Below are 12,815 nucleotides of genomic sequence, written 5' to 3'. Positions count from 1 at the left end.
TTACCATTTAGCAAAGTTAAAAAAGGAAACATACTTATGCTTCAATCATACAAAGTTCAATTGTTTGGATTTAGTTTCACTGCACATTATAATTGTCTTGTGTTGTTACAGAAAACAAATGAGAAATGGTCTGATATGGGCTACAGCTGAGGATTTAACTAAGAACAGAGGGCAGAGTCCTATCACTACTCAGATACTGCAAAGCCTTAACTCGCAGAAGTTGCCACTCACATTTGCTGCTAGTTTAGCGAAGAAAGCAGAGGTTGGTGCAATGTTCTGGGTAGGTTTGTACGAGCGCTCATTGCACAATATTGCTGACCTCATGATGCCGCAGAGTACTCTCTTTCCTTTCTCAAGAAAGGCGAGCTTTCTCCTTGCACATCACCTGATTATTTATTTTTTCTTTTTTAGCAATTTATTTGTTATGCATTTGTTTTTGTGCAAGATAGTTGGGAACTAAAAAGGATATGTTGCTCAATGATCATGTGATAGTTAATTAAGGATTTCATAGTCCCTGTCATGGCTTAGAATTCTAGGCTGGCGCTCGAGTTGGAGGACTATTATTCTGTTGATTGCATTTTCAAAGTCAATCTAGCAAAGCCAAGTTAGTTTAAGCTTTTCTCTCTTTTCTGGGGTGCAAAGTGTATTTTCACAGTGACAACTACTATAAGCAATATATAAACCACCAAATATAGCTTACGGTCTAATTTCACATATTGTAATGATATCTAAATATAGGAAATGAAAGCAAGTAAAATATAATACAAAATTACAAATTACTCACTCCTTTAGTTGTAGCATACAAGTCCAAGCTAAAGCTTTCAAATAGAAAATGAAAAAAATATTTAATATAATGATAAAATTAATTATCTTTTAAATTTACACAAATGTATTCAATATTATATATTTGCTTTTTTTACTAAAACATTAAATTTATCATGCTATTGATAGAAATTAAAATGTAGAAAAAAATCACCAATTTTCCTCTAAAAAGACTATAAACAATATCATCTCATTCTAACAACATTTTTATTTAAAAAAATAAAAATAATTTAATCTAATATTTTCTTCTGAGTATCTTTTAATAAAGTTTCCTAACACAAGATAAAAATAAGTCTAAAAATAAACACCCTTACCTTATAGTCTCTGTTGCATATTCAAATCAGAGCATGTAATATCTATGGCGGGAAAGTAGAATTGGGTTACGGCTTCTTCTCCCCCCCCCCCCCCCCCTTTTTTTTTTTTTTTGTCAGTAGTTTAGACAACCCCCAATTTTAAGTATACAATACACCCACACACTCTTCATATATTTTATCACATTTTTTCTCAATTGCATTCTCTAGGGTTTGAACCCTAGACCTTGAGGTAAGGAGGTTTCTCCCTTTTTTTGATTTGGTGTTGGTTCGGTTGGTTAGACAAGGCCCAATATAAAATGGGTCAATCGGATAATAGGCCCAAAATAGCTTTTCACATTTCGAAATATGTTGACCGGTACCGTATATCTAATTTGATGAAATGAAGGGTGGATTAGAGGGACACGTCATCGATCCGCGGCATCCCCCAATAAGCGAAATGCAAAGCGCGGGTTTTAGCGCCAAAAAAACCAAAATGCAAATGTTACTAATAATTTGCCTTTCCCCCTCTGATTTCATTTCGTAGTTTTCGTAGTTTCATTCCGTCCCTAATAAATAGAATTTTCCCATTGTGTCGTGGACAAAGAAGAAAGGAGAAAGCAGTAACAAGTGAAAGAGAAGAAAGTGAAATGGCGAAGGGAAACAACACATCGCAAGGGAGGAAGAGAGTGGACGCCGTTGATTCTCGATCTGCATCGGTTCTTGTTCGCGCCAAGGATGGTAGCGCTTTCGCCAAATGCGATGAGTGCAAGAAGGATGTTCCTGTTGCACTCATCAGCATGCATAGTTGCAGCCTCGAAGCCAAAATCAAAATGAATCTCGGTATCTTCCTCTCTACTGTTGATTTTCGGAGATTTAGTTCATGAATCGTTCTAATTTTCGAGTTTCTCTGTTTTAGATCTAATTGTTGTTGTTTTTTTATGGTTAATTAGAGGCACAAGTTGTGGAACAGGCTTCTGAAGCTAAGAAACCAGAGAGGTGATTGAATATTATATGTATATATTTTCCCTCTTTTTGCTTCGTGAGGTCGTTAATTTATTTATGTTTGAGATTAGTTTTCTGATTTGAAAATTTGTTGCAGGAAGAAGCCAAAATCTAATGAACCAAAGGCTAAAAGAGCCAAAGTTGAGAAGACGAAGAAGGTGAAAGATCCAAATGCGCCAAAGCGTCCTCCCACAGCTTTCTTTCTCTTCATGTAAGGATTCTAATTCTTGATGTGTAGTGTTCATCTTGTCAATTCTATTTAATTTTCCTTAATTATTAGTATTGTATCTGTTGTAGGGATGATTTTAGAAAATCTTTTAAGGAGGCAAATCCTGATTCAAAGGATGTTAAGAGGGTAAGTGAAAGTGTGAATCTCACCAACTACTTTATCCTGATTTCTTTTTTAATTTTAATTAATTGAAGCTCTGATTGATTTTATGTTTGTTGGGGAAATAAATATAGGTTAGCAAAGAGGCTGGTGAGAAATGGAGGTCCATGACTGATGAAGTAAGTATATAAAGCTTATCTTTCTATTATGATGTGTTTGTCAATGTGATATTGATTCAAGTGTGTTGATGTGTGATTCAGGAGAAGAAGCCTTATTCCGATAAAGTTGTTGAGCTTAAAGCAGAATACGAGAAGGCTATGAAAAGTTATAATGCTGCTGAAGCAGAAGGGGAGGAGGGAGAAGGAGAAGGAGAGCATGAAGAGGGGGCTGATGAAAAATCTGATAAGGAAGACGCTGCTGGCGAAGACGAAGAGTTGACTGATGAAGAGTAAAGTCAACTGATTGCTATGCACAAGAGCTTAATTGTTTCTAGTGTAGTGTTGTAAATTTTTGGACGCATTTTATTCGGGGTTTCATCATTTAGGTGTTAATACTGTTCAGATGCCTTTCAAGTCGCACTGCAACATCTTTTTGTATTGTCGTCTTGGATTATTCTTCTATGGCACTTGGCTAATACTTATTTCATGGTTATCTCCAACAGATGTGTTTGATTAGTGATTATTTTATGATCTTCTGTCTATTACGGGGAGGAAACCAGAATTATGTTATCGGCTCTCTCTCTCTCTCTCTCTCTCTTGTTTTTTTTTTTTTTTCCTTAATTTTAATTTTTCGTTAACCGATCTAATTAGCCGATTAAAACATGTGTGTTCGACGGTTTAGAACAAGGCCCAATATAAAATGAAGGGTCGATGAGAGGGACACGTCATCCATCCGCGGCATCCCACAATGGGCGAAATGCAAAGCGCGGTTTTTGGCGCTAAAAAGCCAAAGTATAAAAATGGTAATAATTTGCTTTTCCCTCTGATTTCATTTCATATTCTCGTTCCATCACTAACAAAAAGAAAATTTCGCCATGAAACCACGAACCAGTGAAAGTGAAGAAGAAAGTGGAAAATTGGGAGAGGGAAGCAGCACATCGCAGGGGCAGAGAGTCGACGCAGTTGAATCTCGATCCTCGTCGGTTATTGTTCGCGGCAGCGATGGCAGCGGTTTCGTCAAATGCCCAGATTGCGGCAAGGACGTTCCTGCTCTACTTATCAGCATGCATGGTTGCAGCGACGAAGCCAAAACTAAAATGAATCTCGGTATCCTCCTCTCTATCTATATCTCGTTGATTTTTCCGAGTTTCTCGTTCAAGAATCGTTCTAATTTTCGAGTTTCTGTTTTAAGTTTAATTGTTTTTTTTTTCTTTTCCTTTTTTGTGTGTGTTTATTTAGAGACACAACTTGTGGAACGGCCTTATGAAGCTAAGAGACCAGTGAGGTGATTGATTATATATGTATATATTTTCAATTTTTGTTTTGTGCAAGTGTTTGAGATTGGTCTTCTGATTTGAAAAATTGTTGCAGGAAGAATCCAAGATTTATTGTACCAAAGGCTAAAAGGGCCAAAGTTGAGAAGACGAAGAAGGTGAAAGATACAGACGTGCCAAAGAAGCCTCCATCATCCTTCTTTCTCTTCATGTAAAGATTCTAATTCTTGGTCTTTGGTGTTCATCTTCTTGCTACTTTTACTTAATTCTCCTTACTTAGTAGTATTGTTATGTTGTAGGGATGATTTTAGGGAATCTTTTAAGGAGGCGAACCCTGATTCAAAGGATGATAACAGGGTAAGTGGAGGTGTGAAGCTCACCAAGTACCCTATTTTGATTTTGTTAATTTAAATTAGTTGAAGTTCTGATTGGTTTTATTTTTGTTGGGGAAAAATATAGGTTCGTAAAGAGGCTCGTGACAAATGGAGGTCCATGACTGATGAAGTAAGTATACAAAGTTTATCTTTTTCTTATAATGTGTTTGGTGACTTGATTTTGACTCAAGTGTCTTGATGTGTGGTTCAGGAGAAGAAGCCTTATTCTGATAAATTTGCTGAACTTAAAGTGGAATATGAGAAGGCTATGGAAATTTACAATGCTGCTAAAGCAGGAGAAGAGGGAGAAGGTGAAGGAGAGCATGAAGAGGGGGCTGATGAACAATCTGATAAAAAAGCAGCTGCTGCAGGTGAAGAGGGAGAAGGTGAAGGAGAGCATGAAGAGGGGGCTGATGAACAATCTGATAAAGAAGAAGCTGCTGCAGGTGAAGAGGGAGAAGGTGAAGGAGAGCATGAAGAGGGGGCTGATGAACAATCTGATAAAGAAGAAGCTGCTGCAGGTGAAGAGGAGGAGCTGACTGATGAGGATTAAACTGGTTGCTATGCACAAGAGCTTCCTAACTGTTACTAGTGTAGTGTTGTAAATTCTTGCATGCACTTTACTTGGGGTTTTATCATTTAGGTCTTAAACTGTTAATACTGTTCAAGTGCCTTTGAAGTTGCACTGCAACATCTTTCTGTATTGTCATCTTGGAATATTCTTCAATGGCACTTGGTTAATACCTATTTCATTGTTCTCCCCAACAGATCTGTTTGAATATGTCTCAAGTTACTAGTGTGATATTCTTTCTATGGCTCTAGCAATTGATGAAGGTTGCTTTGTGCGTTACTGTCAGTAGTACTATTGGATGGAAATGCGACACATAATGTTCACATAAATTGGCATACATCAACTTTATAGACACCAATCAACTTTCTATGCTAAAACATCCTTGATCTGGGAGCAACATTGTGTAGTTATGAAATGTTACTTTAGGTGGGGTAACTTCCAGCTGTTTAAGAATATTGATTATCCTATCATTTGTGACGTTCCTATTTTGTGTGTTCCTTCCTTGAATATAGTTCTGTTTTTGGGTCACGTGAGAGTGATGGCTCAGTTCCACACATGTGCCATTCTTTTGATGTTTATAACTAATCGGTTGCATACTTCATTTTTTTTGAAAAATTCTGAACTCAGAATGTAATGAATAATGAAAGATGCTGCCATGTCTTATTAAATAGTATTTAGTTTAAAATGAACTTAAGTATTTTCATGACTTTAAGAAGTGTTTGATGTGGTTGTAGTTCGGAATAAAAAATTGTAGGTTGAATTTGATTTTTTGCATGGTGGATAAGGTATCATCGAAATTGAACCATTTCTTGTTGCATGTCACAGTAAAGGACTAGTTTGGGGTTTGGTCAATGGTAGTTTCAAATTTTGGTTGGTTTTGACTTTTGACTTTGAAATTTCATTCTTTCCCCTGTTTCTGGATTTTGATTTCTGTCTCCAAAGGAGAAAAGAAAGGTGAGTTTCTCTTCCATTTTTCATTTTGCTTCTGAGTTTCCAATTTTGTTTCTGCAAAAGTTTCCTAAAGCATATGTATATATCACACAAAAATTCATAAACCGGTTTTGTAGAATTGAATTTATTTGTGGAACTCAGCAATCAGAATCTTGGTCTATTACACAACTATGCTTGACTTCGACCAAAAACTAAAAATTCTGGTGTCAATTTTCTAGGCTGCTTTCCATTTCAATTGAAAACACTGCCTTTTCAGTTTTTATTTAGCTACATAAAACATCTTTGGTTCTAGGAACAATGTTGTGTAGTTATGAAATATTACATCAGATGAAGTAACTTTCATCCGTTTAAGAATATTGATTCATTGCTTGTAACGTTTCTATTATGTGTGTTGGTGCCTTGAATATAGTTTTTCTGGTTATGTGAGAGCAATGTATAAGTTCCACACATGTGCCGATTTTGATGCTTTCTACTCTCTGTTTGGACAATTCGGAACTCGAATCTAATTAACAATGAAAGATTTTGGCATGTCTTATTATAAATATAAATAGTATTGAATTTAAAATGAACTTAAGGATTCCGGTCAACCGTAGAAATAGTAAAGAAAGAATGAAATGTGGTGGTGCCTATTCTATATTGCTCATGTAACAGTGATCACAATTCATGAGCACTTGTACTAGCTTGATGATTTGGTCAGCATCTCACTGACCTATCTTCTTCTTCTGTAGGTTTCCCTTACATGGCTGTAAAGGCTTGCCACACAAACAAGAATTGTGGGCATAAGCAACTGGTGGAAAGATATTGAATGGTCTTGTCTGTGGTATCTCTCCACATAGCCTGTTTGCCCTGAAGTTTGCATGCTTTAGATTACTGATCTGTGACAGGCTACTTGGAATTTGTCCTGTTAATCCATTTATGGATATGTCAAGCCATTGCAGTTTTACCAACTGACCTAAACCTGTAGGGATGCTTCCTGATATGTGATTCCTTGAAATATCCAATCTCTCTAGTTCCATCAAATTTGAGATTGAAACTGGCAATGAACCTGATATCTGGTTGCACCCCAAGTTTAGCACCTTCAAGCTTGATCCTTCAATGAATTCCGGAATGCGACCTGAAATGAAATTGTTTGATACATCTATAACCTCCAAAGAACTTGTTGTCCTGTTATTTAGGATTGTGGATAGTGAACCCACTAGCTGATTTCCATGCAAGTCTATGGAAGATAACCCTTCTGGCGCTTTCATCTGAGAAATGTCGAACTTCAATTGGTTGTTTGAGAGCTTAACCATTTGTAAGCTAGACATGTTTGTGAAGAAATTTGAAATGCCACCAACTAGGTAATTGTCTGATAGGTCTATGGAGTTCAAAGAGTCAGGTCTATTGAAATGTGGGAGAGGTCCCTTCAATTTACACCCTGCTAAATGGACATCTTTGAGCTGCTTGGTTCTGATCCAATCAGGAATACTTCCAAGGCTGAGATTATTGTAAGATAGGTCTATGGACAAAAGGGAAGGGATTCCCTTAGGAGGGATAGCTGGTAAGGGATCAGATAGGCCATTTCTTGATACATTAAGGTACCAAATGTTCTGCAATCTTGATATGGATAGCGGAACATGTCCTGTGAGCTGGTTACTGCTGAGCTGAAGAGTTGTTAAGGATTTCAGGCTTCCAAATTGGTCTGGAATGATCCCTGTGAGCTTGTTAAAGCTCAAGGACAAATCTAAAAGATTGACAAGGCTGAACAAGGACAATGGAATTCTTCCTGCTAGTTGGTTATTGGACAGGTCTATATAAGTCAAGTTTTTGAACTCACCTATACAATCCGGGATAGACCCGGATAGCAAATTGTAGCTAAGATCAATGTATTGCATGTTCCTAAGGGGTTTGAAACTCAAGGGTATAGGACCTGACAAGAGATTTCTTGCCAAATTGATCTGGACAAGGTTTCTCAGACTCCCTAGTGTTGGAGGGATTTGCCCCTTGAGATGGTTTCCACTAAGTGAAAGTGTCTGCAGCAATGATAAACGGCCTAAACTGGGAGGAATGTAACCTCCAAGAGAATTGTCTTCGAGAACTAGCTGCGTAAGGCGGGTTAAATTCGATAAGCTAGGAGGAATTGGTCCAGTAATATGCTTCATTCCACTGATAATCAATACCTCTAGAAAGTGCAAATTGCCTAATGAAGGAGACAGAGTTCCCTTCATGAATGTGTCACTATCTCTTTCAGGCCTCTGTATTTGCAGCACATTGACTCGCCCCGTCGAAGGATTGCATTGAACTCCTTCCCAACCGCCGTCACAGCAGTCTTTTCCAGTCCATGAAGACAGTGTCTCTGTTGTGTCCTGCAGTATCCCTGCTTTGAATCTGAGCAGAGAAGCTCTATCTTCTTCTGAACAGATTGGAGCCTGTGATGGTGAAGCTTCCTCTGCAGCAATTTTTGAGAACTGGCTGAGGATTGAAAGTATGAGAACAAGGTTCAGACCCCATATCCAAAATCGCATTTTGTAACTTGGGAACTTGATTGATCTGATCTCAGTTGGTGCCTGAAAAAATAAAAAAGTTTCAGTTATGAAAAGAATACTAATAAATATATATTTAGTAAGAGAAAGTAAAGTAAAAAAAGTACCAGTTTCTATTACTATTATTATTACACTTAGAGAAGAAGGTATAATGATGAGAGTGATGGGGAAAGATGAGTAAGTGTGACTCAGTTATAATGTTGTTCCAGATCTGCATGCATCATTGAGCAGTCTCTTATTTATAGTATTGTTATTGTTATTATAGTTACATATTAATCAAAGTATATGAAATAGAAATAAGAGGCAATTCTAGGATGGAGCCTTGTATGAGATAAAGAAATTCACATGGAAATTTGTGACCGTTTGATGAATCACGGGGATCTCTGCAGTATTTGAACGTTGGAGCGCACCATATTCAAAATTCTTACCTCACATCACATTCTATGCCAAATTGCCAATTACCAAATTCACCTTATTGAATTCAGCTTCTTTATATAAAATAAAATAAAATTGAATTCAACTTCTTCTTCTGGTTATGTTTTTCTTCCACATGTTTCATGCTTACATAATATATACACACTTTTATTATACGGACCATCATTTTTCTCTGTCTGCCATGCAGAATATAAAACACCTTTTAACACGAACCATGAATAAAAAACACATTTTATTATTATCGTTATTATTTATGGGGAAAAAAAAATAGAGTTTAGCATCTCATTTACCAATTTCTCTAAAAAAAAAGAGAGAGAGGGAAGAGAAGTGGAGCATTAAAATAAGCACACCAAACTTGGAGCCCATTAAAATGGTATTAACAGAACCAAAAACAACACCTGTGTTTTGTATGATTGAATCCTTGAAGGTTTGTTGGTCAAAATTTGTTTGCTTTGTGTACTATGTGATGAGTAGAAGGTGTTGTAAGATATTAATTAATGTAATGTAATGATTCTGTTTTGGAGAAGAAGGATTTGGGAATCCAATCATTTATATTTTGATAGTTAAGAGTGATGAATCATTATATTGTGCAATGATTCTTGAAGCAAAATATTAAGAAAGAAGAAAATAAATAATAAATAAAATGGAAGCAAGATTACACAAGAACGTTAGAAGGAAATAGCACAACCTACCTTGTTTCACTTGTAATGGATCTTTATAGTAGTGTTTTGTTTCTTCACACATTCACTTCATTTCCTTTCTTCTCTTTGTTTCTTCAACTTAGTACTCTTACATCCCTCTACTTATTTCCACCCCTTCAACTTCAACAACCCTTTTGATATTTTAAAGCAAAAGAAAGAATGATGAGGGTGATTGAAAACAGGAATGGCAAAAAGGGTTTAAAGTATGGTTATTGTCCTCCTTGTCCTTGTCATCATTTTCCTTTTTTTTTTCCCCTCTTATTTGTAGTGAGAAGTTGAGAATCATTTACTTGGTTCAGAAGGAGGGAAAACCTGCTTAAAAATTCATTTGAAATTCTAACTAAATATTAGACTTTAAAAAAATAAGGTAACTACTATACTTCCATATAAATATGGGAGTAGAATATGTCACTATAAAAAAGATTTAGTATTGACTATAATACAATGACAAATTAACAAAACGTCCATGAATAAGAAAGTGATACGAATTATATTTTCTGTTCAACATTTATTTTTAAACATTATGATATATAATTTCTTAAATTAAAATGCTATTATCATTAAATTATTCATAATTATAAATTAGTTATTATATTATTTATCTTATTAAAATTAAATAATAATAATATTTTTGTCTAAATATGACCAGCAGGCAATAAGAATTAAGATATAATTTTGCTCATTAGAAGTTGATATATATTGCACCTTTTATGAGGCAGAATATTTTCAAAAAATATAATTTGATTTGTTCTAAATTTAGACATAATCTTATTAAAATGGTTTAATTATTCTGTTGGTCCTATAATTTTACCAAATTTTTAATTAGGTCCCTATACTTTTTTTTTTCTTTCAATTGGATTCCTACACTGCTTTAATTTTATAATTAAGTCCTTCCTAGTGTAAAAACCTCAAACACTTCTTAGGTTCACCACCCATACTGCAAAAGCCTCAACAAAGTAAACCCCTTTGCTTATTCTTTTCAATTTCAACTAACACGGTTAGTTCCGTGCTTGTTATAGAAATAGGAAAAGAGCAGCACCGAGTATATTTTGTGAGCAAAGTGTTGCAAAATGCTGAAACAAGATACCCGACGATTGAAAAACTAGCATTCCTTAATAATCACATCTCGGCGCTTCCGACACTATTTTCAAACGCACCAAATAATAGTTCGGACCGGTCAACCCCTGCGCCAAGTCCTATTAAAACCAGACCTAGCAGGACGCCTCACAAAATGGTCAATAGAACTTTCAGAGTTCGACATTACATACCAGTCACGAGGATCTTCTAAAACTCAAGCATTGGCCGATTTCATTTCGGAATTCACCAACATCGAAGAAAAAGTCAAGGTATGGGAACTGTATGTAGAGGGAGCATCAAATGAAAGCAGATGTGGAGCAGGAATACTACTAAAGGACAACACCGGAGTGCACGCCGAATATGAAGCACTATTAGCAGGATTGAGACTAGCAAAGGAAATAGAAGTCAAAGGGTTGAAGGTATACTGTGATTCCCTACTCGTAGTACAGCAGGTAACTGGTAACTTTCAAGTCCGATATCCACTCTTAGAGAAATATTCGAATTCAGTAAAAAACATAATACAGAACTTCTAAGAGTTTGAAATATCACACATACCTAAGGAACAAAATTTTCGAGCAGATATTTTATCAAAATTAGCTACATATAGGGATGCTCATGCATAAGACAAATTAACTCATCTAATCATCTTACACTAACAGAATCTATTTTAGATGTGAAATCTATTCTAAGTATGTCACAGGAAGAAGATTGGCGAAACCCATTCATTCATTATCTAAGAACTGGAGAAGTACCTACAAATGAAAAGCCGAAGTCTTTCAGACACAAAGCGAGTTATTACACTATCATTGGAGATGACCTGTATAAATGAGGATTCTCCCGGCCACTCCTTAAATGCCTCGGCCAGCCCGAAGCTGAGGCAGCTATGGACGAAGTTCATGATGGCATTTGTGGCCACCAAGCCGGAGGTCGAAGTTTGACTACGAAAATCTTACCCGCAAGATATTACTGGCCGACGTTGAGTAGGGACTGTAAAAAGAAAGTACGCAAGTGCGAGGCATGCCAGAAATGCTCACCCCTCATTCATAGCCCGGCCGAATTGTTGCACACTTCGGATGTCAGCTGGCCCTTTCACAAATGGGGGATGGATATCCTCGGCCCTTTTCTAATATCACCAGGACAGGTAAAGTGTCTATTAGTAGCCATTGATTACTTTACGAAATGGATAGAAGCATAGCCATTGGCAAAAATAACTTCTGATAAGGCACGAACGTTTATTTGGAAGTTTATCATTTGTAGAAACGGTTTACCTAAAGAAATTATTTCTGATAATGTTAGGCAATTTATCGAAAGAAAAATCGCTTTATTCCTAGCTGACCTCCACATTAAACACCATTTCTCCTTTGTCGAGCACCCACAAAGTAACAGGCTCGCAGAGGCGGCTAACAAAGTTATATTGCAGACTCTAAAGAAAAAGTTAACAGATGCCAAGGGACATTGGGCCGAGTTTATACCGGAAATATTGTGGAGTTATAACACGACATCGCAATCCACAATAAAGGAGACCCCATTCCGACTAGTATACGGCGTCGACTGTATGATGCCAGTAGAAATCGGCCAGGGCTCAACTCGAACCGAATACTTCGACGAAAGCAGCAATACGGAGGCCAGACGCGCCGAGCTTGATACAATAGACGAAGAATGCTGCCTAACTGAACTGAGACAGAAATCCATGCAGCTGGCTATGCAGAGACAATATAATAAAAAAGTTAGACCGAGAACGCTGGGACAGGGAGACTTGGTCCTAAGACAACTTCGTCTCCAATCTTATACTTATTTTCATTAAGAGATCATTCACTGATTTGAGCGTCGGGGTCTTTTTTGCAGGTACCACGCTCGGGTTCAAGTTCGCAAGGGTGCTTCTCTTCTAGACTGAGACGCTGAGTTCCCAAGATATTTCGCGCACCAAATACCTCAAAGAAGAGTATCCCTGCCAGAACAGAAGGTATTTATAATTAAAAACTTAATTAAATCTTTGACCGCATGTATTTTAGTAAAAATATTATGTTAATTTTAACATTTTTAACATAAAAATGACGTAATTACAAAATTAAAAGCAATGTAAGAACCCAATTAAAAGAAAAAAAGTATAAAGACCTAATTAAAAATTTGGTAAAATTATAGAAACCAACAAAATAATTAAACCTATTAAAATTCTATCTTGGTTGTCATAAAAACAATATCTTTAAAAAAAGTATATGTGAACAAACTATTGCTTTAGATCTAATTTTAAAAGTTAAACCGTGACAAAAATAAATACCATAAAACATCTCAATATTTTAATTCATA

At 36.3% G+C, this 12,815-nt stretch overlaps 3 protein-coding genes across 4 annotated transcripts; 2 read left to right on the top strand and 1 right to left on the bottom strand.

Moving 5' to 3' along the window:
• The first annotated feature begins 743 nt into the window (after positions 1-743).
• Positions 744-3,173, top strand: LOC112775232 (high mobility group B protein 7). Its single transcript, XM_025818727.3, has 6 exons — positions 744-1,955; positions 2,066-2,111; positions 2,215-2,328; positions 2,415-2,472; positions 2,580-2,624; positions 2,706-3,173. The coding sequence occupies exons 1-6, from the start codon at positions 1,763-1,765 to the stop codon at positions 2,895-2,897; spliced, it is 648 nt and encodes a 215-aa protein (XP_025674512.1). The 5' UTR covers positions 744-1,762; the 3' UTR covers positions 2,898-3,173.
• Positions 3,174-3,416: 243 nt separating this feature from the next.
• On the top strand, positions 3,417-5,101 carry LOC112775231 (high mobility group B protein 7). Its single transcript, XM_025818725.2, has 6 exons — positions 3,417-3,710; positions 3,843-3,888; positions 3,975-4,088; positions 4,177-4,234; positions 4,337-4,381; positions 4,463-5,101. The coding sequence occupies exons 1-6, from the start codon at positions 3,479-3,481 to the stop codon at positions 4,802-4,804; spliced, it is 837 nt and encodes a 278-aa protein (XP_025674510.1). The 5' UTR covers positions 3,417-3,478; the 3' UTR covers positions 4,805-5,101.
• Positions 5,102-6,276: 1,175 nt separating this feature from the next.
• On the bottom strand, positions 6,277-9,568 carry LOC112777272 (uncharacterized). 2 transcript variants are annotated; one of them, XM_025821605.3, is made up of 2 exons: positions 9,423-9,568; positions 6,277-8,319 (listed from the first exon to the last, which is right to left on the bottom strand). In XM_025821605.3, the coding sequence occupies exon 2, from the start codon at positions 8,275-8,277 to the stop codon at positions 6,475-6,477; it is 1,803 nt and encodes a 600-aa protein (XP_025677390.1). In that variant the 5' UTR covers positions 8,278-8,319; positions 9,423-9,568; the 3' UTR covers positions 6,277-6,474. The 2 variants fall into 2 exon arrangements, with proteins under 2 accessions (XP_025677390.1, XP_025677391.1); XM_025821606.3 differs by lacking the exon at positions 9,423-9,568 and adding an exon at positions 8,403-8,536.
• Between the last annotated feature and the right edge of the window lie 3,247 nt (positions 9,569-12,815).

The sequence above is a fragment of the Arachis hypogaea genome, chromosome 19 (genome assembly GCF_003086295.3).
Source record: "Arachis hypogaea cultivar Tifrunner chromosome 19, arahy.Tifrunner.gnm2.J5K5, whole genome shotgun sequence".
NCBI classification, from domain to species: domain Eukaryota; kingdom Viridiplantae; phylum Streptophyta; class Magnoliopsida; order Fabales; family Fabaceae; genus Arachis; species Arachis hypogaea.
The sequence above is the reverse complement of the archived record's forward strand: the minus strand, read 5'-3'. Positions and strand labels throughout refer to the sequence as shown.

Bases quoted from the DNA above. Each gene is read 5' to 3' on its own strand.
- LOC112775232 (XM_025818727.3), top strand. From the start codon at position 1,763: ATGGCGAAGGGAAACAACACATCGCAAGGGAGGAAGAGAGTGGACGCC. The intron at 2,329-2,414 runs GTAAGGATTCTA...TATCTGTTGTAG, and splicing joins ACAGCTTTCTTTCTCTTCAT to GGATGATTTTAGAAAATCTT. The intron at 2,625-2,705 runs GTAAGTATATAA...TGTGTGATTCAG, and splicing joins GGAGGTCCATGACTGATGAA to GAGAAGAAGCCTTATTCCGA.
- LOC112775231 (XM_025818725.2), top strand. From the start codon at position 3,479: ATGAAACCACGAACCAGTGAAAGTGAAGAAGAAAGTGGAAAATTGGGA. The intron at 4,235-4,336 runs GTAAGTGGAGGT...GGAAAAATATAG, and splicing joins ATTCAAAGGATGATAACAGG to GTTCGTAAAGAGGCTCGTGA. The intron at 4,382-4,462 runs GTAAGTATACAA...TGTGTGGTTCAG, and splicing joins GGAGGTCCATGACTGATGAA to GAGAAGAAGCCTTATTCTGA.
- LOC112777272 (XM_025821605.3), bottom strand. From the start codon at position 8,277: ATGCGATTTTGGATATGGGGTCTGAACCTTGTTCTCATACTTTCAATC.